The following is a 24,326-nucleotide window of genomic DNA, read 5'->3' as shown; positions in this document are numbered from 1 at the left end:
GCTGTATATTTTCCTGAAGAAGAAGGATTCTTAGCGTGCGGTTCAGTGGTTCTTTCTTAGTTTATTTAAATTCAAGGAGATTACCTCCTAGAACTGGAAGGGACCTTGAAAGGTCATTAAGTCCAGTCCCCTGCTTTCACAGCAGGACCAAGCACCATCCCTGACAAATTTTTGCCCCAAATGACCTCCTCAAGGATTGAACTCACAACCCTGGGTTTAAGCAGGCCAGCACGCAAACCATTGAGCTATCCCTCCCCCCTTAACATGGCTTGAATCAAATGTAATGGTACTGAATGTTGAAATAGACACAGATCACATAGCAAGAGATCATGGGCCCAGGCCAAATTGTCATGCATCATAAAAGCTAGTCTATAGAAAAGCCGCCTCCCTTGCTACACATGGAAATGGTTTGCAGCTGTATAATCTACTCAACTAATGCCACTTAAAGGTGAGAGTGCAAATTCTATGAAAGGAGCTTTGGCTGGAGAAGAATGACTCTCTCCTTTCCATTAGGCCAGCCAGGGGTTTGCCCAAAAAGTCCTGATGGTTTATATTAGGATGGCATGTTTCTAAGGCTTGTGTGTCTGTCCTAGGTATGGTATAGAGAAGACGTGTGCCACCACAATCCAGAAGGCTCCTCATGGTCCTTTATAGCTACCCCCGGAGAAGCAGTACAGATCAGCTGTGGACCATATGACCTCCTGTGGGCAACTCTTTGGGAGGGGCAAGCTATTGTGAGAGAAGGGATTGATAGAAATAACCCTCAAGGTAAACCCCTGTCATGTCATGCAGGGAGGTCGCTTTGATCTCAGAGTCTAAGGAACAATGACTCCTTGTTTTGTTTATTTGGCAGGAGTTTCTTGGACACTTGTGGAACCCCCAAGCTCTGAAAATGGGATCCTGCATGTCTCTGTTGGCGTAAATGTGGTGTGGGCAGTTACTAAAGACAGAAAAGTAAGAGGCCTTGAGCTACATTTCTGGTTCTCTTCTCTTCTGTATGTTTACAGGATGATGATCTTGTGGACAAGTGTATGACATGTCATTGGTTTGGAAGCTCTCACTCCCTTTGCTGGATGAATTCCAGTTCCCCTCCCCTCCACTGCAGGGGTGTTTTGTGGCTCTGAATGGCAGGAGCACTGGGAGCCCATCTATACTTACTGGCAGATCAACGCTCCAGAGGTTGATCTTCTGGCATTTGATGTAGTGGGTCTAGTACAGACCCATAAATCGAATACTGAGGGCAGCTCCTGCTGATGCCTGTACGCTGTGTGGACGCTGCCAAGACTCAGCTTAAGGGAAGTCAACTCCAGCTATGTATTTTATGTAGCTGGCGTTGCATACCTTAAGCCGCCCTTCCTGGCCTGGTGTAGACCAAGCCTGAGAGACACAGGTGTGTGTGAGAAGGCTGCTCAGCCACTCTCCAAGTACAGACAGGAGTTCCCACTCAATAGACGCTGCTGTCATAGTTTGGAATAACGCTACAATGGGCCAACCTCAAGTCAAGCAACAGCAAAGTGTCAGAGGTAGTTTCACTGGATTTGCAGTGAAGAATGCAGACAGGCCTAGAGTGAGAGATGTCCGGCCACGATGGGTTTGCACCCTGTGGAAAGAGTGAAAATTGCTTATTTCACACAGGCATTTTGATCATCTGTAGCCCTGATCAGGGCATCAAAACTCAGAAAAATGTACCAGCCCCAAAACCCAAATGCCTTTTTGCCCTAGGCTATGTCTACGCTGGCAGCTTCTTGCGCAAGAACTGTTTTGTGGAAGAGTTCTTGCGCAAAAAGTCTTCCACAAGAGCGCATCTACACTGGCATGTGCTTTTGCGCAAGAGCATCTATGGCAGCGTGGATGCTTTCTTGCACAAGAAAGCTCTGATGGCCATTTTAGCCATAGAGGTTTCTTGCACAAGAAATTCATATTGCCTGTCTACACTGCCCTCTTGCGCAAGGGGCTTATTTCTCGTGGGGAGAGGAATAACTCTTCTGGCAAAAGCCCTGTTTTCTGATGCCAGACTGTAAATTTACTTGCGCAAGAACGCACGAGCAGTGTAGACACCCGGCAAGTTTTTGCGCAAGAACAGCTGTTCTTGTGCAAGAAACCGCCGGTGTAGACGTAGCCAAACAGTTTATAGCCCCAGCACATGGTGAAATAGGCAAGTTCGGTAGTCAGAATAACTAAAGCATTTTGGTTTCTAGCCCTGGGTGATAAAGTCTACTGTGTATTACTAAACCTGGTTATTAGCAAAATAGTTGACCCTATAAAGGTCACCAGTCCCTCAATCTAGTAGTGCTTTCTGATGCAGGACAGGATACAGCAAATCCTAACTATGGGACCAAAGTAATCTTCAGTCCCTGCTTTATACTCAATAACAAAACAAAACCTAAATATCTGGTCAGTCTTGGCTTCTTATCTACAATGCCTCTGTGTGTGTGTTTGCTCCATGAGTTTACAATTTTCTTGTCTCTGTGCAATAGCCCACGTAATCTATTATTCTGATGACAATAATCCCTCTTGACCTACATTATAGTCATGGCTGACTGATAACAAATCTCTGCTGAACTTGGAAAAGATTCACTGATTCCAAGCATTAATAGTATAATTATCCCAGGTTCTTACTGAATATCAGTAGTTTCCAGGGCTTTTTTGATAACTTTATTGAAGGCAAATAACAAACATGAGGTCCCTTATTAGCAATAGAATGTACATCTTAAGGCTCATCTACACAGGGACGTTATACTTGTATAATATAGGGGATGAATTTAAAGCGCTATAGTTATACCAGTGTGACTCCCGGTATGGACGCTCTTATTCCAATATGAGTATCTTTTCCCAGGTTTGTTTATGTTCTCTTGGAAGTGATTTAAATTAAGACCAGGGAAGCCGCTCTTATTCTGGAATGAGAGTGCCCACCGTGGCAAGGGTCCCTCTTTCCCTGGCTAGTGTTTGGGCCGGCAGCCCTCCCCCTTTGCTAGAGGTTGGGGCTTACAGCTGGTTTCTGGGGTAGAGAGCCCAGCCACTCCTCCTGGGACTTCCTCCGTGCTGTCTCTAGCGCTGTAACTGCTAGTGCTTTGTTTCTAACTCTTGGACTGCGTCTAGACTGGCATGATTTTCCACAAATGCTTTTAACGGAAAAGTTTTTCCGTTAAAAGCATTTGGGGAAAAGAGCATCTAGATTGGCACGGATGCTTTTGCGCAAAAGCACTTTTTGTGGAAAAGCGTCCGTGCCAATCTAGACGCGGTTTTGCGCAAGAAAGCCCTGATCACCATTTTAGCCATCGGGGCTTTTTTGTGCAAAACAGTTTTTACCTGTCTACACTGGCCCTCTTGCGCAAAAGTATTTTTGCAAGAGGGCTTTTTCCCGAGCGGGAGCATTATAGTATTTGCGCAAGAACACTGACAATCTTACATGAGATCATCAGTGTTCTTGCGCAAATTCAAGCGGCCAATGTAGACAGCTGGCAAGTTTTAAGCGGAAAAATTTGCCAGTCTAGACGCAGCCTTGTTGTATTTCTCTCAGTCCAATGTCCTGTCCTCTGCCTCTCTGTCCTCTCACTCTCATTCCCCCCTTCTAACTAGGGGGCTTTTAAAGGCCTCCAGTAGGCCTGAAGTGGAGTCAGTTGGTCCCAGTCTACCTGGGCCAGCTCCCTGCCAGCTGCTCCCAATTGTCCTGCTGCCTTCCACTTCTAATTAGCAGCCTTTTATCCGTTTTGGGCTGCCCTTTCCCCACTCTGTAGCAACTCTCTGGCCTGACCTTGTGACATCACATACTGTTACACTGCCATAGTTAAACTGCTATAGCTTACCAGTGTAACTGGAAAATCCTCTGCAGTTTGTTTGGTGAAAGAATGAGAGCCACTCTGATCAAGTAAGAGATTAAATACATGGCTTGTTTTGATTCTTTAAAAATCCAACCACTAATTTAACAAGTCAGCTTTGAAAGTAAACATTCTATTCCAACTGGACTTAATACAAGTCGATCCTCTGTGGTCCAGGACTCTCTGGTCCAGCAACATCCATCCTGGTGGCTGGGAGTAGAGCCAGTTTGGTGGGGCCAGTGGGGCAGCGGAGCCCAAAGGACACCAGACCTTGCAGTCTGCCAGGTTGAGAAGCCGATGGGGGTGCTGGAACCTTCTGGGCGGGAGGGCCCCTGAGCCGACAGCCAGTGTGGCCAAAAAGGGCTGCAGAACCCACAGGTGGTAAGGCCATGAGTGCAGGCAGGGCGGCTGGGGTTGCAAGCGCCCACAGGGCAACAGTAGTAGTGCTAGGTAACTGGGGAGGGGCCAGCAGAGACGCTGATGTCATCTCCCCCTCCCACCTGCCAGACCTTCTCTGGTCCAGAAAATTCCCTTGTCCAGGACCACTCAGGGAGGTCCAACCTGTATAATATATCTAAAGTCCTTGAAAAGCTTGGGGAGGAGACTCAGAGGCAGACATGCTAACTAGGAGCCAGGGTGTGATAAAAGCCATCCTACAGTTGAGATGTAAAAGAGGGAATTTCCCTATGTGCCAGAAAAATGTTTAGTCTCAGGGGGAGGGAATGGGGAGCTGGCTGGTTCACCCTTGTTGGCTGTTCTATCTCTAACTTCTCAGAGGAGTTCTCCTTACAGAGATTATAGAACTGCTACATTTACATTCAGACCCATTTACACCATCCAGGCCCTGTTAGGGTGTGTCTACCCTGCACGGTAGGTCGAAATAAGAGACTCAATTTGAGCTATGCAAATTACGTATCTTATTTCAATGTTATTTCAAAATAACTTATTTTGAAATTTGGCGCTATGTACACAGCACTTATTTCAAAATAAATTGCTACTCCGAAACGTCCCTTACTCCTCGTGGAACAGGGACGTCGGAATAGCGAGCCCGTTATATTTTGAAATAACATGCACGCTCAAAAGATTCAAAATAGCTATTTCAGGATGTCTCTGTATCTCGAAGTAGCGCTGCAATGTAGACATAGCCTTAGAGACCTTAAAGTGGATGTAGGTTACATTTCTACCCCATGTGAGACCTGCTTGCACTGCCAGAATGAAGTGACAGGGCCAGAGTGCAAATGAGAATCTGACCTTTGCGCTCTCATTCCTTGACCAGCTCTTTAATATTAAAGTTAACACTGTGTGTTAGTAGCTTTTGAAAGAGTTAGCCAGTAACAACAGTTGCTGGGATTTTGAAGGAAGCTAAGGGGGGTTAGGAAACCAATCACCGATGGGATTTTAGGTACATAAGTCTCTTAGGCCTCTTTTTAGGCTAGGATTGTCAAAGCTACTCTGAATAACTGAGGTGCATGCCAGTGTATGCTGTGCTGTCACAAGGGGAGTGAAAGTGCAGCTTGGGGAGTCAGGCATTTGGAGTTCTATTCCCAACTGTGCCACTGACTTGCTGTATGACCACAGGCAAGTCTCTTAATGGCTCGGTGCCTCAGTTTCCCTAGGCACAAAATGAGCATGACACAGGCTACCTGTTTCCTGGGATTGTTTTGAGGCTTAATTGAGGCTTGCAGATGCTTTGGATGCCTCAGACCAAAGACACTGATGATTGGTTATCCAAGGCCATGTGGCCAGTCTATGGCAGAACTGAGCCTGAGCTTCAAGAGCCCTGACTGCCAGCCTTTGCTCTTGCCCTGCCAGCACAGTACTTGAGGACGTGGATTTTCACTTGACAGGTGTGGTTCCGAAGAGGTGTGAACTCGCACAATCCGTGTGGCACCAGCTGGATCGAAATGGTTGGAGAAATGATGATGGTAAACGTAGGCTTAAATGACCAGGTAAGGCAGCAGGATGCCGATTGTGTGAATACGTGAGCATGTGTAGACTCCTTCCCTGTGATCACTGCACAGCTTTGCAGTCAGAATACACTTGGGAGGGCACCAGGATGGTCAGCCCAACCAGGGCCCAGTTGCCTACACTGCCAGAAGCCATGAGGTACTGGATGTTGTAGTGCGAGAGCATTCAGTGAACCTGCCTCGCATCTGACGCCTGAGTGCCAGTACCCCTCCCCCACCAATCAACAGGAACAATGCACCACACCTAAAATACCAGCACTCGAGATGAACCCCGAAAACCTCCGGCTCAGGACCTGACCCCTTTCTTGCTCCCCTGTTGTAGCTGCGTTCCGTGCCGTTCACCCCTTTAGGACACACAGACATTCCCCTCAAGGCCCCTTTTTCCCCTAGGTCTGGGGAATTGGCTCCGAGGATCGAGCTGTTTATTTCCGGCAAGGCGTGACACCAAGTGAGCTCAGCGGGAAGACCTGGAAGGCGATTGTCTCTGCCAGAGACAGCGATAGGTCTCAGACCGGCAGCTCGACCAGTCTGCTCAGGTAGCGTCCAAAAGCCCTCCGCAACATCAGATTTTGCTGCTGCCAGGGCATGGGAGGAGTCTTTCTGCGAACACAGTCGGTCCAGTTTGTTCAGGGCCCCTCACTGTGACCTTGAACAAATCCCATATGACTTCTGCTTCTCGCCAGGTGCTGAAGTCTATTTGTCTCTTTTTCCCCTCTCTCCCCCCCTTCGCTCCCCCAACCCCAATAAAAATGCAGTGAGCAGCAAACTTTTGTTCTCTGGGGAGGGAGGCAGTGTTCCGACTTGAGAACTCAGAGCAGATTTCCAGGATTGAGCTGGGATTTGCCATCAGATTTCAGGATCCAGGCTATCATAGGATGAAAAGTTACCTGCCAGATATCCTGGAGGTGTTTTCTCCGCTTAACAATTATCTTCCTCTTGGGTGTCACTCGTGTGGCATCTTGCCACTTTCTCAGAGAGGATAAACAAATGGCTCCCTGATGAGAGTTGGCCTATCGGCCACACAGAGCATGCTAGGAACACAGTAGAACCATGTGCTAAGCCCTAGGAATCAGAATGTCTTGTTGCCAAACAAAATCCATCTCTGAGGCTATGGCTAAACTGTAGTTATGCAAATGAAGTGTGGCATGGAAGAGCAATGCACTTCATTTGCATAATTAATGAGCAGCCGCTTTTGCGCAAAAAAAGGAGCTGTGTAGATGGCTCCTTTTTGCGCAAAAGCCCCCTCTTGCACAAGAGCCGTTCTTCCTGAAAAAATGAGGAAGAACCATTTATGGTCAAGGTTTAACTGAAAAGGAAGAGAGCTCGAAACGTGGCTTTACATGTTTAAAAGGGAAATCCTTTTAAAACAACCAGGATCATTGGCTGCACAATAGTGCTACGGCTAGACTGGCATGAATTTCCGAAAATTCTTTTAACGGAAAAGTTTTCCGTTAAAAGCATTTTCGGAAAAGCACGTGTAGATTGGCAGGATGCTTTTCCGCAAAAGCACTTTTTGTGGAAAAGCCTCTGTGGCCAATCTAGACGCGGTTTTCTGCAAAAAAGCCCCGATTGCCATTTTCACTACTGTGCTGTTTACACTGGCCCTTTTGGGCAAAAGTCTTTCGGAAAAAGACTTTTGCCCAAACGGGAGCAGCATAGTTTTTCCAGAAAATCACTGACGATCTTACATGAGATCTTCAGTGCTTTTCCAGAAATTCAAGCGGCCAGTGTAGACAGCTGGCAAGTTTTTCCACAAAATCATTTGATTTTGCGGAAAAACTTGCCAGTCTAGACACAGCCTTTGTGTATTAGCAGGAAACTGTGTAGCCATTTCTGTCTGTCTGTCTTTGGTCTTTTCTATGGTGCTGTGCCAGCTGAAAATTCTGGGAACGATGGCTGATGGGTTATTTGTCTGTTTGTCCTCAAGCGCTGGCTGTTTCTTCAGTGATGACGTTAGGGAGCAAATGAATTTGATCGCTCAGAGCGACACGGACACTTCCTCTGATACTGAGAGCCTGCAGGTACACCCAGATCTCGCCGACATGCCCTTGTTGGGCGCGCCAGCTAGCGTCAATGGTAACAACGTGGGAAGCCAGCCAGCAGAAGCGAGTGCAAACGTGGCTGTGGCTCCTCAGGACTCTGCTCCTGAAGAAGCCAGCCCAGCTTCAGGCAGCGGGGAGAAGGCTGGTGCCGAAAAATCCGAGTCGCCTGCTGACCAGGATCCCCATCCTGCAGAGCTGCACTGGACGAACATTGACTTAAAGGAGGCCCATAAAAAGCCTCCGTTCTCCACCAGCCCCTTCCCGGAGACGCCCATCCAATCTTCCCTAGGCATGTTCTCAGTTGGAGACGAAGAACATTATGGAGCAGATGAGCACCCGTTGTGGGCCTGGGTGTCTGGGGGAGGCTGCCTAGTGGATTCACACAGCTCATTGAAATGGTTCACTCTTCAGTCAGGTACTGTCAGCTCAGCATAGCTGGGCCCTCATCCCCACTTCGGGCCTAATGGTGCTGCCATAATAGACATACTAAGATACTGTGCTTTTTTAAAAAGGAGTGTCCTTGACTCAAAATACTCCCCCCTCCTCCCACTCTTGTGTAGTATTTATGTGCCAGTTAGCTGCTACCTTTCCCCTCAGAAGGGAGGGTATTTCCTGGGGGTGTGTATCAAGCTGTAAAGCACTTTGGGATGCAAGACTTGATACAAACACGGTGACTTTTTTTCTTCTGCATGTGTGGCAGACGTTACAGAATAATCGAGTTTGTCAGAACTCCACACACCTGTTTCACTCTCCCTTGCATTGAAACTGGAGCTTGGGATAAAAGGGCTGCTGGTGTGAAGCAAGTTGTGGAGGGAGCCTGGCTAGAGAAAAATAACACAATGCTCTGCTGGTACCATCGTCCTTGTGGCCCAAGGATAGGGGACGCGCTGTCCTAAGCCTTTCTAATGGCAAGAGGAATTGGAAGGTGGTTTTCTCAAGGGGAGCCCACCCTGGGCTGCAGGATGGGGTGCAGCAGGGAGGAAGTGGAATATGATCAGATTTCCAAATAAGCTGGTTGTCAAAAGAGTGAGCACCCCATTACAGAGCCTTGTCTAGCTGCTAAGCTCAGTGGCAGAAGCCGTAGAGATATGGTCCATCTCGTAGGACTATGCAGGTGCTGCTTTACGAGAGGGATATACAGAGGAGCTTATGATAAGTCTTTTACCATTTGCAGTATTTTCACTGGCCCTGTGGTAATGCCACTGAAGCTAGTGTGTCTCTGATAGGTGTTTGACCCAATGTTTTTTTTAAGTGACACGTTTGTGTCTTGAGCGTCTAATACGTCACTGAGTTGTGTTTTTGAAGTTCCCTTTCTCTTGATGGTTCTGCATTAGGTCTGTTATGCTCTGTGCAGTCCCTTTCCCTGTCTATCAGTCCAGCGCAGACGGCAGCATGGCGAAAGCAGATTTTTCAGCAGCTCAGTGAAAGGACCAAGCGGGAACTGGAGAACTTTAGACACTATGAGCAGGCTATTGAGCAGGTAGGTGAAAGTTCTTCTGTTTTCTTCCCTTTAACTCTAATCTATAGTATTATAAAAGAGAAGGTGCCAGTCACAGAGAACATTTGAGAATACACTGGAAGACTGGAGAAGTCTGAGGCGAGAGTGGGTCCTCCAGGTGGTGTCATGGATCAGGAGTCAACCTCTAGAACCTGGAGTTGTGGAATTGGTCCTTCCGCTTGGCAGCTGCCTCCAGTTTTTTCCCAGGGCTGGAGTTGGCAGGAGCGGGCAGCTTGCTCTGGAGCTGTGGACCGCTTGCTCTGGCTGTAATGAGCAGAGCAGTGACTGGCCTGGGATTTTGACCCTGCCCTTGCTAAGAGACTTGAGTTATCTAGTATCACTTTTTTATTGATTTTAATACAGAACAGTTGGGTGTCTGTCATTTTAATTAATTTTAATATGTGATTTTGCTAAAAGCACTTGAATTCTGAACCTCAGTTAGAAATAGTCTGCTGCATTTCCCCTAGTCAGAGAATATCTGTGATTTTTAAACTCTCCAAGGTGGTGACATCTGAAAACACCCACTCAGATGTGCAGCAGCAGCCAAAAAAGCAAAGAGGATGTTAGGAATAATTTAAAAAGTGATAGAGAATAAGACAGAGAATATCTTATTGCCTCTGTATAAATCCATGACACTCCCACATCTAGAATACTGCATATAAATGTGATCACCTCATCTCAAAAAAGATATATTGGAATTGTAAAAGGTTCAGAAAAGGGCAACAAAAATGGCTAGGGTTTTGGAACGGGTGCCATTTGAAGAGAGACTAAAAAGACTGGGACTTTTCAGCTTAGAAGAGAGAAGACGGGGGGGGGGAGGATATGATAGAGGACTATAAAATCATGAGTGGTGAGGAAAAAGTGAATAAGGAAAAGTTATTTATTTGTTCCCATAATATAAGAACTAGGGGTCACCAAATGAAATTAATAAGTGCAGGTTTTAAACAAGCAAAGGAAGTTTTTTCTTCACACAGTGCACCTTGCCAGAGGATGTTGTGAAGACCAGGACTTTAACAGGGTTCAAAAAAGAACTAGATACATTCATGGAGGTTAGGTCCATCAATGGCTATTAGCCAGGATGGGTATGGGTGGTGACCCTAGTCTCTGTTTGTCAGAGGCTGGAAATGGATGACAGGAAAAGGATCACTTCACAATTACCTGTTCTGTTCATTCCCTCTGGGGCAACTGGCATTGGACACCGTTGGAAGACAGGATACTGGGCTACATGGACCTTTGGTCTGACCCTGTATGGCCATTCTTATGTGACTCTGAATGGGGCATCTCACCTCCATGCTATAGAGTTTTGTTAGCCTTTATCCGATCACATTATCTTCTGCTTGTATCAAAACACCTTGGTGTGGTATAGGAAGAAGAGGGCTCAAAAAAGAACTAGATATATTAATGGAGGATAGATCCATCAGTGGCTGTTAGGCATGATTATGCCCCCGCCTCTGTTTGCCAGAAGCTGGGAATGGGTAACAGGGAATGGGTCACTTGATGATTCCCTGTTCTGTTCATTCTCTGCAACACCTGACATTGGCCACTGTTTGGAGACCGGATGCTAGGCTAGACTGACCTTTGGTCTGACCCAATAAGTCCAGGGATTTTGGAGAGGGGAGGAATCAAAAAAGCTCTTTGCAGCTCCTTGTAATTTTGTTTCCACCACAGTCTGTCTGGGTTAAAACTGGGACCTTACAGTGGTGGAGAAGCTGGAAGCCTCATAAATGGACAGATGTTCGAGTGGCACTGGAGCAGTTCACTGGGAACGACGGCATGCGTGACAGCATTCTGTTCATCTACTATCTGCACCACGAGGAGAAAAAGGTGCATGCGAGTAGCGCAGGGTGGTGCTGCTGTCCAGTTTGACAAGAGGAAAACCCTGGCTAGATGTGTGTTGAGATATGGTGGTTCTCTCTAGGTCACCACTTCTGAGCCAGCCCAGTAGCAAATGAAAGTCTTTTCTCTCTGCTGGCTGTTAGAAATAATCCAGCTGTCAGCGGGGAAGCCACCATCGGTTGACATCAGCTAGCCATCTTGTTGACAGCCTAAAGACTGAATGGTCTCGGGAAAAGACCCAGCCTTTGGTGCCTAGCAAGAGGGCCCTCTGAGGTCGGGTTGACACACACTGGCAAGAGGAAGAGTGTGTGTGTGTATGTAGGGATGGGTGGATGTTATTTCAGGCATCCAGGGCTATAATGCTAATCCCATTGCATGAGAACTCCCAAACACAATGAGGGTTTCTCCTAAGCAGAACGTTAATCCTTCTGCCATCTTTGCCACAGACTATTTGTGCAAAGTCTCACTATTGTGTTGGTGGTGGGGGAGGGTGAATGTGAATTTGCCTTGTTCACCAATTGCCCTTTGCATTGTCCAGTACATCCACGTGTTCCTGAACGAAGTCACTATTCTCGTGGAGGTTCTGAATGATGCCAAACACTCCTTTGCGCTCTACACGCCCGAGAAGACAAAACAGCGGTGGCCAATTCGTCTAGCAGCGGCTACGGAGCAAGAAATGCACGACTGGGTAACGCGGCCAACTTGCTCTCTCAGTGTGGCTCTGTCTGAAATGATTTCCCTAAAACCTCGTTTGTGTGAGGTCTGAACATCAGGTTTGCAACCTCTGGCCTCTTTGGCTATGTCTGCACTAGGAAAACTGATTAGATGTGTCACCAGCACTACAGGAAGTTCAGCCCAAGCTTACCTAACCTCATGGTGAAAACACCTGCAGCTGCATGTCACCACTAGGGCTCATGCCAGAGTGACTAGTGGTGCAGCTAATCCCATGGTCACACTTGCAGGATTTTTGTCCCCTCTAAAATGTAGACAAGGCCACGGGAACCATGGCAGGATTAACTGAGCTCTATTGTTCTTTGGAAGCAGATAAATGGAGTTGAGTGTGAGTCTGAGAGGGGTAGCCATGTTAGTCCGTAACTGAAAAAACTTTAAAAACTATGAATGGTCCTGCAGCACCTTAGAGACTAACAAAAAATGCCTGTAGCCAGGGCTCCAGGCATTCAAACGATCTTTACTACTAAGGTTTGCTCAGCTCTTTGTAAATATTTTACTTCTCAAATAAACAGTTTAAGCCAGTGAGGGAAAACCTTCCTTCGCTACTGTGCATGGAGCTAGTTATCCTCTTGATTTCGTCGCTATGGCACTAAGATGGCTACGTGTCGGCTGACTGTGCATGGGTATGTGCGCACATACGTATGTACACACGTGTATACATGGACACATTGCGAAGCACTCTGGGGATCCTGAAAGAAAAACCATGCTTGTAGCAATGGGTCATGACTCCTTTCATGTGGACTCTGCTGGTTCTGCTTGGGAATGTGGAGTAGGCAGTGAGGATATCCTCCTTTCTCTAGCACTGCATGGCCAAGGTGAAGCAAAAACCACTTGTTCACCCCGTGAAATGTCCCTTCTCGCTCTTTGTTCCTTTCTGATATCATAGCTGGCTTTGCTGAGCATGTCCTGCTGTGAAAGCAGACGGATTCAAGGCCCTCCCTCCCACCAGGCCATCTGGTCTGTCACCTGCAAAGGAGACGTCTTCGTTAGCGAGCCAGGTCCTGAATTGGAGGCTGCACCACACCTGATGCCTTGTGACCAAATGTAAGGTTTCAAAGTTCCCTTCAGTACAGGGCATTTCATGCAGATGGAATTTTCTTTACTTCCACATCTGCTGTGTGAAACACCTGGCATGCTGTAGGTGTCAGCCAATGGCGAAGATAGACATGGAGTTGCCTTCTTTTTCATACGTGAGATGAAGTTTCCTTGGGCTCCGTTTTGATGTTCACACGCTCAAGCTGCATGTTCTGGGCCAGATTTTGCCAGGCTTCCGATCTGATTTCATTAGGAGGGACATGTGAGGGTTGGGTGCTAAGTTCTCCTGCACAAATTAGTGGACAGCATTTTAGAGTAAACGAAACATTCTATTCATGAGGGCTGAGATTTGACTAGCACCCAAGTCAGGGAATTCAAAATCCCACATGCAGTGGTGAGAGATCCTGAGGATAAGAGTTGGGTTTCTAGTCTAAGCATGATATTGCCACCCAGACCCTGTCATCCAAAAGCAAAGGCTTCCAGATTGGCAGGTGAAGCCAAGTAGAATTTTTGCTCTTAACTTTGAAGTGACTTGCACGAGGTGTTTCTGAATTATGAAGCCCTAAAAACCCCTGGGGTACATTTACAGCGCAGCTGGGCAGTACGATTCCTAGTGCGGGAGACAGCATGCCGATAATAGCAGCGTGGAAAGGGATTGCGCAGCATGGATGGCGGCTCAGATTCAGTTAACCAGAGGGCTGTTATCGTGTGCTAGCAAGAGTCTGTGTACCCTGGCTGGCAATCGCACCTCCCAGCTGCGGTGTAGACCTACTGGGAGAGGAAGACAGGGCTTCACTGGGGCCCTAAAGCTTAGCTGGTTTCTGGTGCTCTTATGTACTTCTGCACACTTCCTGGTCTGTAAAAGCAGCTCTTCTTTTGTACTCCACCCTACCCTCTAGTGCAGGGGTGGGCAATAAGTTTTGGCCGCCCCAGAAAAGGCAGGGTCTAAATCAGAAGGGGCGGGGCCAGGATGCTTCTGGGCTTCCCCATCCCATGTTTGGTCTGGGGATGGGGGAGCTCCTTTGCCCCCTCTTCCCACTAAGCACCCATGCCCCTAGTAGGGTGGGAAGAGGCTTCGCCCCCACCCCCAGGCCAAAGTGCCACATGCTCCTCACAGGGCGGAAGGAGGCTTTGTGCGTTCCCCCACCCCCAAGCCAATCAGGGCCTGGGGGCGGGGGAGCTGCGCGAAGCTTCCTTTGCCCTGCCTGCACCCTGCACGAGTGTACAGCTCTTTGAAGTGCCGCGCGCTCCTCGCAGGGCGGGGGAGGTGGAGGAAACTTCGCGCAGCTCCCCCACTCCCAGGCCAATCAGGGCTTGGGGACAGGGGAACCCGTGACGTCTCCTCCCGCCCCGCAAGCAGCACATGGCGCTTCAAAGCGCTCCTGGCAGGGCGGGAGGAAGCTTCGCACGCTCCCCTGCCCCCACGTCCTAACTGGTCTGGGAGTGCGGGAGCAGCAGGGCCTCTGTGGGCCAGATCAACCCGCTTGGCAGGCCGGATCCGGTCCACAGAGGCCCTTTTGCCCACCTCTGCCCTAGTGGCATGTTTTTCCACCGTCCCTTTGCCTTCCATACTCTTCCCTGGAGAGACACCACCCCTAGCAGGGCTCAATCCCAGGGAAGGATTTCCCTCTGCTAGGCACCTCCTCAGAACTGCAGCCATGGTTGTCCCTTCTTCAGAACGTGAAAGTAAGACTCTGCTGCTGCAGAAGGTGAAGGAATCCTCTCGGGGCCCCTGCCTCCCCCCCCCCCCCCGTTCAATATGAGCACCATCCACCCATGTGTGTTAAATCAAGGAAATTCCTAGAGGAAAAGCTTCAGGTTGAAGTGAACTCTGAGGGCCGATATCCACGATTAACGAGGGAAATGCTCACCGGTGCACCCTAGCCAAACAGCCCATCAGGGCATCAAAACAGGAAATTCAGAGTTAAACTTAGATGCAAATGGGGTGTTTGATGAGCTGCAGACTCGCTAGCCAAGCTGTCTCCCCCCTACTGGCAGTAGCTAGTCAAAAGGAGCGTTCTTAACCGGCATCTATCGCCATCTCCATGGTTGGATGGATACTGAATGAGCGAGCAACTGAGCTGCCCTCCGACCCTCCCTAAGTCAGGGCTGAGGTGAATGACAGGGAATATGAGCTGTTACTGACTCCACTGTGGAGCGGATGTAAAACCCTGTCTCTTTCCCTGCAGGTTTTGGCGTCAGATTGGAGGGCATCTCCGTCTGATAGAATGCAACAGCCATGGCATTGTGTGGGGCATAGGTTATGATCACACAGCCTGGGTTTATACTGGTGGATATGGAGGCGGCTTCATTCAAGGTAATGACACGCTTTTATTCTAGCAGGGTGTATAAATTCACTAGCTAACCTCCTACATGACACCAGGAGAACAAACATTTCAGTTCTTCATCTTCGTAGTGTGTCTAGTCTGTAGAACGATCTGATTGGATAGTCCATCTCTACAGATACTATTAACTTAGGATTGAATAAGGATCTTAAGTAGTTAACGCATTACAAAGGCAATTTCCCCTCTCTTAATAGCCATATTTTTACACCAGCTGCTCTAGATGAGCTGTTTTCACCCTGACTTGATTAGCCTCATTTACAAAAGTACCCTCTTTCTTTTGTTGCCCTTATATATACCCATGCTTCTGTAAACTCCACTCCAATTCATCTGATGAAGTGGGTTTTACCCACGAAAGATTATGCCCTAATAAATCTGTTAGTCTCTATGCCCTGGTCTACACTTAGGACTTTGTTCCAAAATAACATCCCCAAGTTTGAATTTATAAGCAGTACATCCACATTACCATGGAATTTGAACTCTGTGCTCCTGCTTTTCATGAGGAGTACCACTAATTCCAAAATAGCAATTTTGAAATAATGTTAGTATGGACATTCTGGTGCCACTAATTCAGATTTACTGGCCTCTGGAAAGCTCCGGGCTCTAAGTCCAAGATAGCACATCCACATTAATGGAGCCTGCCTCAGACTAATTTCGATGCTTCCCTGTAGTGAGGACACGTTAGTTTGAATTTGTTAAATCGGGAGTTCTTAAGTTGACTTTAGTAATTATGAAATAGTTTCCTAGTACAGACATGGCTGAAGGTGCCACAGGATTCCTCGTTGATTTTGCAGATACAGACTAACACTATTACCCATCTGAGACTCTGCAGAGGAAGTAGGCTGTGCATTTTAGTTTTGTAACTTTTGGCTAAAAAATGATCAATAAAAAGTGAATTAACGTTCCACCAGGCAAAAACTTTAAACATTATCAACCTTCTTCTTTAATATTAAACTTTGCTTTTCACCCCTGTGGTTTATTGCCTGCAGGATTGGCCAGCAGTGCCGATAATATTTACATGCAATCAGATGTGAAATGTGTTTATATCTATGAGAACCAGCGGTGGAATCCAGTTACAGGATATAGCAGCAGGTAAATGTGTGCTTTTATAATGGTCAAGTGAAATGTCAGGGTATTTTTAAACTTATTGTAGGTGCAGTCCCTACCACGTAATGTTAAATTGAGAGAGCAGCAGATGTATGGGCTTTGAGAGGCTAGATTTGTCAATATATGTTAAAGCAGGGCTACTCAACTTTGGAAGCCCCAGGGGCCACAATGATGCTCTCAGCACATGCCGAGGGCCACAACTTAAGTGTGGTTGCAGATACATGCAAATATGTATGCAAATAGCTTCTTTCTCACTGACAAGCACGAATACAAAGATTAAGGCAAGACTATACACAACATGCAGGCCCCATTTAAGTCAGTTCTGCTGATAATAATAAAATGCAGTATTTACCTGATTTCCACTCATATGACAGCACTTTTAATGAGCAATGACAGTCCAGGAATTTAACTACTAAAACACACAGCAACAGAAGACCATTATATTGACTACTTTTTTGTTTTGGCTCCCATCTCAGCCCTGCCCAAATCACACCACGGGCTACGTGTTGAGCAGCCCTGCATTAAAGGATGTCTTTGTACGTCCCAGCTCTGCAGTGCATTGCACAGCAGCACAGCTCTGGGAAGGCACAAAACCTAGCTGCAAGCAGTGCATTACAGGATTAAGATCATAGATCGTAAGCTCTTCAAGTCATGAGCTGTCTTCCTGTGTGTGTTGTGCAGTGCTAAGCACGAGGGGTTTCTGATTCTGAATGGGACTTCTGGATACTGCATTTAATAACAATATTTAATAATTATCTAACGACACTGGAGTGTCATGAAAATGGAAGTCAGTAAATCAGGTTTTGGAGATCTTTGATCAGTGTTTGGCAGGCAACTCTGCTGCAGAGCAAACCTGTTTCATTTCAGTCCCTGCTTTAAGAGGGTCTAATGATTGAAGACTGTGTCCAGTGTGTAGATGTGGGAAGTGCGAGGGAGGAGTGAAGAGCTTTATCTTTTATCCTTCTGTCGCTGTCACTGACTCTTCGTTCCTTGCATTTGCAGAGGGCTGCCCACAGACAGATACATGTGGAGTGATGCATCTGGCTTACAAGAATGCACAAAAGTTAACACAAAGCCTCCATCGCCACAATGGTCTTGGGTAAATTTTGTCTTGAAATATTTTTTTTCTGTTTTTATTTATATATTAAAAAAAACCAGGATGGCCCTGTTACTGAATGTGGGGAGATTTTTTATTCCTGGCTCTACCACTGACCTGCTGTTTGTTACTTTAACCTCAGGTTTCCCTATTGGTAGAGTGGAGATAATCTTCCCGGTGTCCTAGCAATAGCAGATTAATTGTCCTCCCCCACCACCAACCCAATTCCTCTTTATCTTATTTGTGAATCCCACCTTGAATGTTTCTAAAGTACTTGGGGATTTGGAAGGTGTTCTCAGTAGGCAAAGTTGTACTGTAAGTATTGTTCTTAGAACATGCCATACAAGCAATTACAGTGCAAAGGGTGGCAAAGAAGAGGTGATATGTCCATGGTGTCCAGCACGTTAGCCACTAGCCACATGTGGCCATTTGGCCAGTTGAATGTGGCTCGTTCGCTACAGCAGTTACTGCTTCAGAACAGTTTGGCCACCATGGTGATAGGTGAGCTCCCTGCTGTGCCTTCACTTTCTGTTTTGCGCCTATTAACATTATCCTTCTGATTCTAGGTGTCTGACTGGTATATCGATTTCAACATTTCAGGTGGAACTGATCGGGAAGGCTGGCAGTATGCAGCAGACTTTCCAGCGTAAGGAATTACCTTCTTGTTCCTAATAAACTTGGCATGGTCCTGCCAGGCTAACACCTGATTGGCTACAACAGCACTGCAAGCAATTATTAAAACTAATTGATTTGCACTTCAGCTATACTTTAATGGTGGTATCTGTGCCTTGATTTCCCCCTTCGCAAAACAAGGGGGAGAGCTGCTGACAATCAGTCTTGTATGGATTTGAAGTATTGCTGTCCATGGTGTTTGTGGTAGAAGGGTGAAATGTAAGTCCCACACAGCAAAATAAGGCTATGTCTACACTTGCGGCTTCTTGCGACAGAAATATGCAAATGAGGCTAAGCATGGAATATCGCTGAGCCTCATTTGCATACCTAATGAGCCGCCATTTTTGCAGAAGAGGCTCTTGTGCCAGAAGGAGCTGTCTACACTGCCCCTTCTTGTGCAAGAAAACCCCTTTTGCGCAATGCCGTTACGCTGATTATTTTCAAGAATAACGGCATTGCGCAAGAGGGGGTTTTCTTGCGCAAGAAGGGGCAGTGTAGACAGTTTCTTTGGGTGCAAGAGCCTCTTCTGCAAAAATGGTAGCTCATTAGGTATGCAAATGAGGCTCGGCGATATTCCACGCTTAGCCTCATTTGCATATTTCTGCCGCGAGTGTAGACATAGCCTAAGAGTGCACCAATACTCTCAAGTGGCAGTGCGGTCTCCAGGATGGATAGTTATTTATAGTTGCAAGCCAAGCTTGGTATCCTCACAACAGTGTGTGGTGTGAGGTAGCGCTTTTTAGAAAACAGATGCATGGAAAATAACACTGGGCAGAAACAGAGTCAGCGCTGACAGGCTATTGCTGAGGTGTGAGGTACGTCCGAGTCCTCTCAAACCTGCATTAAACTACCTATCTTTGGCAGATCTTACCATGGCCACAAGACGATGAAGGACTTCGTACGGCGAAGACGCTGGGCCCGGTAAGGGATTAAGTAATGGATATAAAGTGTAGAATTCTGACATACTGGTTAGTCCCTTAATATCCCTCGATTAACAAAGGGCAACAGCAATGAAACCTTCACTGAAGAACCCATCTCTAGCAGGGCAGCCCATGGCTTTAGCAACCATGTAAACTGCATTTTTCATTCTCAGCCTTTGCAAAGTGTCGCACCATTTCCACTGAGCCTCTGTATTCCACTCCCTGCTGCTCTTTGCAGGGGAATCAGACCCACTCACCTAAGCCTTAGTAACTGGGATTGGCTGGGCCTAGTTATTAAGCCTTTAAAGGGGAAGATGACCCTTTTATAGCTCCCTTTATAAATGGTGGTTAAAAGATTAGTAAATGTTAGAAATAGGGATGCAAGAGGCTAACCTGTTACCCAGTGAGCAGGCAGCTTACCAGGTAACTGGTTAACCAGCCTGGAGCAGCCCCTGACGCCCAAGGTAGGGCCAGGCCAGAGCAGCCCCTGCTGCCCGCAGCAGGACCTGAGCAGCCCCTCCTCCAGCTGTGGCTCATCGCGCCATGGCCGGGGAAGGGGCTGCTCCAGGTTGAAATTCAGGTTTAGATCAATAGGTTGTTTGTAACCATTTCTTAACCTGTGCTTCTTATGCTTCATTTGCAAGCTTCTAGGGCAGAGTGTTGTAGCACCAAGGTCTGTGACTGGGACTCCTACTTACTTCAGTACCCATAATAGGGCTTTAACCCTCGGACAGATAGAATCCCCCCTATAATTGTGACCAGACACCACCTACTTACTAGGCAACGGAAGACTTCCCAGCCCCAGTTAAGCCAGGCTTTACTGTAATTGGATGGAGCCAGGAAAGCTCAAACCATCACTGTATCCTGCCCTGAGCAGGGGTGCTTCCTGCTCTTCCCCAAGGAAATCTAGAGCAATTCTGAATCACTCCTGACTCTGCATCCACTTTCTGGTGCTAAGCTATCCAACTCTCCTCCAAAGGAGGCACTATGAAGCTACACATTTAAGACCGGTGGTAGTTTTTGTGGCTGCAGAGTCAGGCTACGTCTACACTGGCATGATTTTCCGAAAATGCTTTTAACGGAAAAGTTTTCCGTTAAAAGCATTTTCGGAAAAGCACGTCTAGATTGGCAGGATGCTTTCCCGCAAAAGCACTTTTTCCGGAAAAGCGTCCGTGGCCAATCTAGACGCGGTTTTCCGCAAAAAAGCCCCAATCGCCATTTTCGTGATCGGGGCTTTTTTGCGGAAAACACTACTGTGCTGTCTACACTGGCCCTTTTGCGCAAAAGTCTTTCGGAAAAAGACTTTTGCCCAAACGGAAGCAGCATAGTATTTCCGGAAAATCACTGACGATCTTACATGAGATCGTCAGTGCTTTTCCGGAAATTCAAGTAGCCAGTGTAGACAACTGGCAAGTTTTTCCGTAAAAGCAGATGATTTTGCGGAAAAAACTTGCCAGTCTAGACACAGCCTCAATGTTTTGGCCCTCGGGCATCTCTTCCTCACCCTAAGCAAGGCCCCTGGAGCTGCAAACTGTTCTGCTCTATATCCTGTAACAAATTGAATCCAATTGAACTACGTGGAGCTGCCAAATATAACAACCGAGGCAGGTTGAGAAATGCCTTGAGCCCAAACGTTCTTCATTCTTTCAGTTGCACAAATTAGAACGGAAAACAAATAGGAGATTGCGTAGGGTAGATCCTGGATTTGTTGGCTGGAGGAGGGAGAAATGTCCTATGTTCCCAGGCAGGATGGAGGGAGATGTTTCTCCTTGTCAAGGCTAGTGTATCCTCCCTTCTTCGCAGCACTTCTTATTTCCCTATGGAAACTAGAACACTGCATCTTTCTGTACCAGCTCATTACAAGAGAACCGTTTTTCTCTACTGTTTTAAAGGAAGGCTCCCAGCCCCAGCCAACAAACATGCCTCCCACCCAGGAGATGCTCGGTGTTACCATCATGGTCCCCTCCTCTGTCAAGTACGGTCCCCTCCTCTGTCAAGCCTCACTGCCAGTACAGAGGAGGGAATGGATCAGAAGAGGGAATGCTCCCAGCAGTGGACTCCCCCTGCTAATGTGATGAAATGATGTTCTTTATCCTGAACTTCTAGGTTGAGAAAAGTAGGCTGCAAAGTGGAGCATGGCACAGACTTCTAAGTAGAGATGTTAAAAAGCAGGTAATTGGGTAAACTTGTAACTGCTGAAAAACTGAGTGGGTACACGGTTACTGCACCTGCAACCTGGGGCAGCAGCCAGCTCCCTGGGACCCAGTGCACACCAGGAACCAGTTTGTAAGCTGGCTCCTGGTGCACACCAGCTGCCTCTCTGCTCTCCTGTCTCTGTATGGGTATGTCTACACTACCCCGCTAGTTCAAACTAGCGGGGGTAATGTAGTCATCCGCAGTTGCAAATGAAGCCCAGGATTTGAATTTCCTGGGCTTCATTTGCATGAAGCCGGCCGGCGCCATTTTTAAATGCCGGCAGTTCGAACCCCATGCCGCGCGACTACACGCGGCACGGAGTAGCTAGTTCGGATTAGGCTTCCTAATCCGAACTAGCTACTCCGTGCCGCGTGAAGCCTAATCTGAACTAGCTACTCCGTGCCGCGTGTAGCCGCGCGGCATGGGGTTCGAACTGCCGGCATTTAAAAATGGCGCCGGCCGGCTTCATGCAAATGAAGCCCGGGAAATTCAAATCCCGGGCTTCATTTGCAACTGCGGATGACTACATTACCCCCGCTAGTTCGAACTAGCGGCGTAGTGTAGACATACCCTATGAGAGGTAGCAGTGTGGGATAGCAGCTGACACCCCAGGAGCAGGGCGGGAGCCTGCATGTGACTGAACATTAAACGATAAGCTCAGGCTTATCAATTAAGCATTTACACGGTTAAGCTTTCACATCCCTACTTCTAAAAGGATCTCTCTTTTTTTTTTTAAATTAAGTTGCTCTTGAAAAAGAAACCTCAACAAACGTTCTCCTTTGTCTAGTGCCTCAAATCTCCACCTGGATTCACAGATCTAGTTGGTTTGAAAGTGGGTTGCCACCAGAAACTTTAATTTCGTGGGAGCTCTAGTTTCATAGCATCCATTTAATGGAAGGATTTGAGGGTTTCTCCAGGCCTTTGAGTTTAACTTACTCTGTCAACATGGTCACAAGTTCACTCACAGGAAGTGTGTCCGCCTAAAAAGTTGTGGGGTTTTTCTCTCTAGGAAATGTAAAATAATCACCAACGGACCTTGGCTGGAAGTGCCTCCCATCACCCTGTGGGACATCACCATAATCCCTAGCTCGGCGGCAGACCAAGAAGAATTGATAGCACTCTGGGCAGTTAGCGACAAGGGAGACGTGCTGTGCAGACTTGGAGTAACACAGCAAAATCCAGCTGTAAGACTCTCCTTACTGCATCTCTCCTAGAAACATAATTTAAAGTGCATTGCACACGCTGTGTCCCCTCAAATCCCTTCACTGGTTTTTGTCTCTCCAGTTCTCCCCCAGCCTTGTTTTCCTGCTTCACCCCTTCGCATACAGTGCATGATGCTCATTCCCTACCTCTTGATTTCGTGCTGCCTCCTGTGCTTGGAATAGCTATTCTCTCCTGCCCCATCTATTTCCCTTACACCCCTTTCCTTTACTTCCCCTTCAGTCGTTGAGGGGTCTGCTCCTGCCTTCTCTTCAAATTATAGCTAGCATCGCCATCTGACGTTAGACATTAAGCTACTCAGGGCAGGAACCTGTCCAAGCTAACGCCCCCATAGAATGCCCACCGAAGCCTTTCCATTAACTCCAGTGGGCTTTGTATCATGCTGTGTGTTTTTATAAGGAGCCATGCACATCTGTACTGCCCAGTATAGATACTAGGTTCATATTTACCTACCGGCTATGATAGAGATTGCAAAACAGTGACATCCAACCCCTAGCGTACTTAAGCATGTGAATAATCTTTGTAATAGCAGCTGCCACCCAAGTGACTTTTCCTGGCCAGCAGCGCCTCAGGATCCTTCATAAACTTCATAGACAGACAGTGCTGGAGATGTGGACTAGCCCTGTAGTTACCCTTCTGGAATCAACAAAAAGCCAACTAAAAAAAGTCCCAGTAAAAAGTTTCCTGGCTTTTCTTCAGCTCCCTCTCTGGGCCATGTTTCCAGCCCCTTTCCAAGCTGCCCCTTTTGGCCTCTTTTCCCTGCTCTGGTATAGAAAAGTCAACCTCTAGCCTGACTTCCCTGGAATACTGTTCTCCTGCAGCCTGGCCACTTCAGTGTCTGCCCAGAGCAGCCATTGACCAATTTGTGGGTCTGCTCCCAGACTGATCGCTCTGTCCCTTTATAGCTCTTAGATGTCCATTACAGCACCAGCTGAATCCCTGAACTACATCTCCCCTCTGGCTCTTAGCAAGGCCAGCTGTCCTCTATTAGATCCCATTATGAGGTTGTTAATGAGACATAGGTGGGCTGGACTAGTACCCTCTTAGGCTGTATCTAGGCTGCAGCCCATTGTGCACAGCCTATAGCTACACCTAGTCTATATACCATAGTGAAAATCAAACAGCATGCAGCCACCAATGGCAGAGACATGCTATGTCAAGGGGCAGCCATGCAGGAGTGTCTTGCAGTAGGGAGAGAGTAGTGTGCCCCATTACTGAAAATAGCAGCATGTAGGTATAAATCGCTGCTTGGGTGTGTAGAGAGCCATAGGGGGTGTTTACCCTAAGGCTGTGTCTACATTGGCATGATTTTGCGCAAAATCTTGCCGCCTGTCTACATTGGCCGCAAGTATTTGCGCAAGAACACTGACGTTCTGATTTACGAAATCAGTGCTTCTTGCGCAAATACTCCGATGCTCCCGCTCAGGGATAAGCCCTCTTGCGCAAATGTTCTTGCGCAAGAGGCCAGTGTAGACAGGTAAGTTAATTTCTTGCACAAGAAAGCCTGATGGCTAAAATGCCCATCGGAGCTTTCTTGCGCAAGAGAGCATCTACACTGGCACGGATGCTTTTGCGCAAAAGCACATGCCAGTGTAGACGCTGTCTTGCACAAATACTTTTAACAGAAAAACATTTCCGTTAAAAGTATTTGTGCAAAATCATGCCAGTCTAGACGCAGCCTAAGGTTCTGGCATGCTTTTATTCCCCTGTGCTGGGGGTTAGAGGGTGTCGGGAATGTACTCCACATGCTGCCATAAGAAGTGTGCAGTATGGACGTACCCTTAAAGGCCCAGTGCAACCTGGGACACTCCTTTGATATTACGCATATGTGTAAGTGCTTTACA

The 24,326-nt window shown here is 47.3% G+C and overlaps 1 protein-coding gene across 1 annotated transcript in view; it reads left to right on the top strand.

Annotated features, from left to right (window-relative positions):
* The window catches only part of TECPR1 (tectonin beta-propeller repeat containing 1), a 52,611-nt gene that overhangs the window by 17,682 nt on the left and 10,603 nt on the right, over positions 1-24,326 (top strand). Inside the window, exons 6-20 of the mRNA XM_075899519.1 lie at positions 594-768; positions 854-954; positions 5,666-5,767; positions 6,176-6,321; positions 7,713-8,242; positions 9,162-9,307; positions 10,994-11,149; positions 11,700-11,849; positions 12,780-12,937; positions 15,118-15,245; positions 16,260-16,362; positions 17,380-17,476; positions 18,040-18,119; positions 19,010-19,066; positions 22,271-22,445. Of these exons, the coding sequence (XP_075755634.1) occupies positions 594-768; positions 854-954; positions 5,666-5,767; positions 6,176-6,321; positions 7,713-8,242; positions 9,162-9,307; positions 10,994-11,149; positions 11,700-11,849; positions 12,780-12,937; positions 15,118-15,245; positions 16,260-16,362; positions 17,380-17,476; positions 18,040-18,119; positions 19,010-19,066; positions 22,271-22,445 (2,304 nt within the window). The remainder of the gene's footprint in view (positions 1-593; positions 769-853; positions 955-5,665; positions 5,768-6,175; positions 6,322-7,712; positions 8,243-9,161; positions 9,308-10,993; positions 11,150-11,699; positions 11,850-12,779; positions 12,938-15,117; positions 15,246-16,259; positions 16,363-17,379; positions 17,477-18,039; positions 18,120-19,009; positions 19,067-22,270; positions 22,446-24,326) is intronic.

This window comes from Pelodiscus sinensis, chromosome 16 (genome assembly GCF_049634645.1).
Source record: "Pelodiscus sinensis isolate JC-2024 chromosome 16, ASM4963464v1, whole genome shotgun sequence".
Lineage (NCBI taxonomy): Eukaryota > Metazoa > Chordata > Testudines > Trionychidae > Pelodiscus > Pelodiscus sinensis.
The sequence above is the reverse complement of the archived record's forward strand: the minus strand, read 5'-3'. Positions and strand labels throughout refer to the sequence as shown.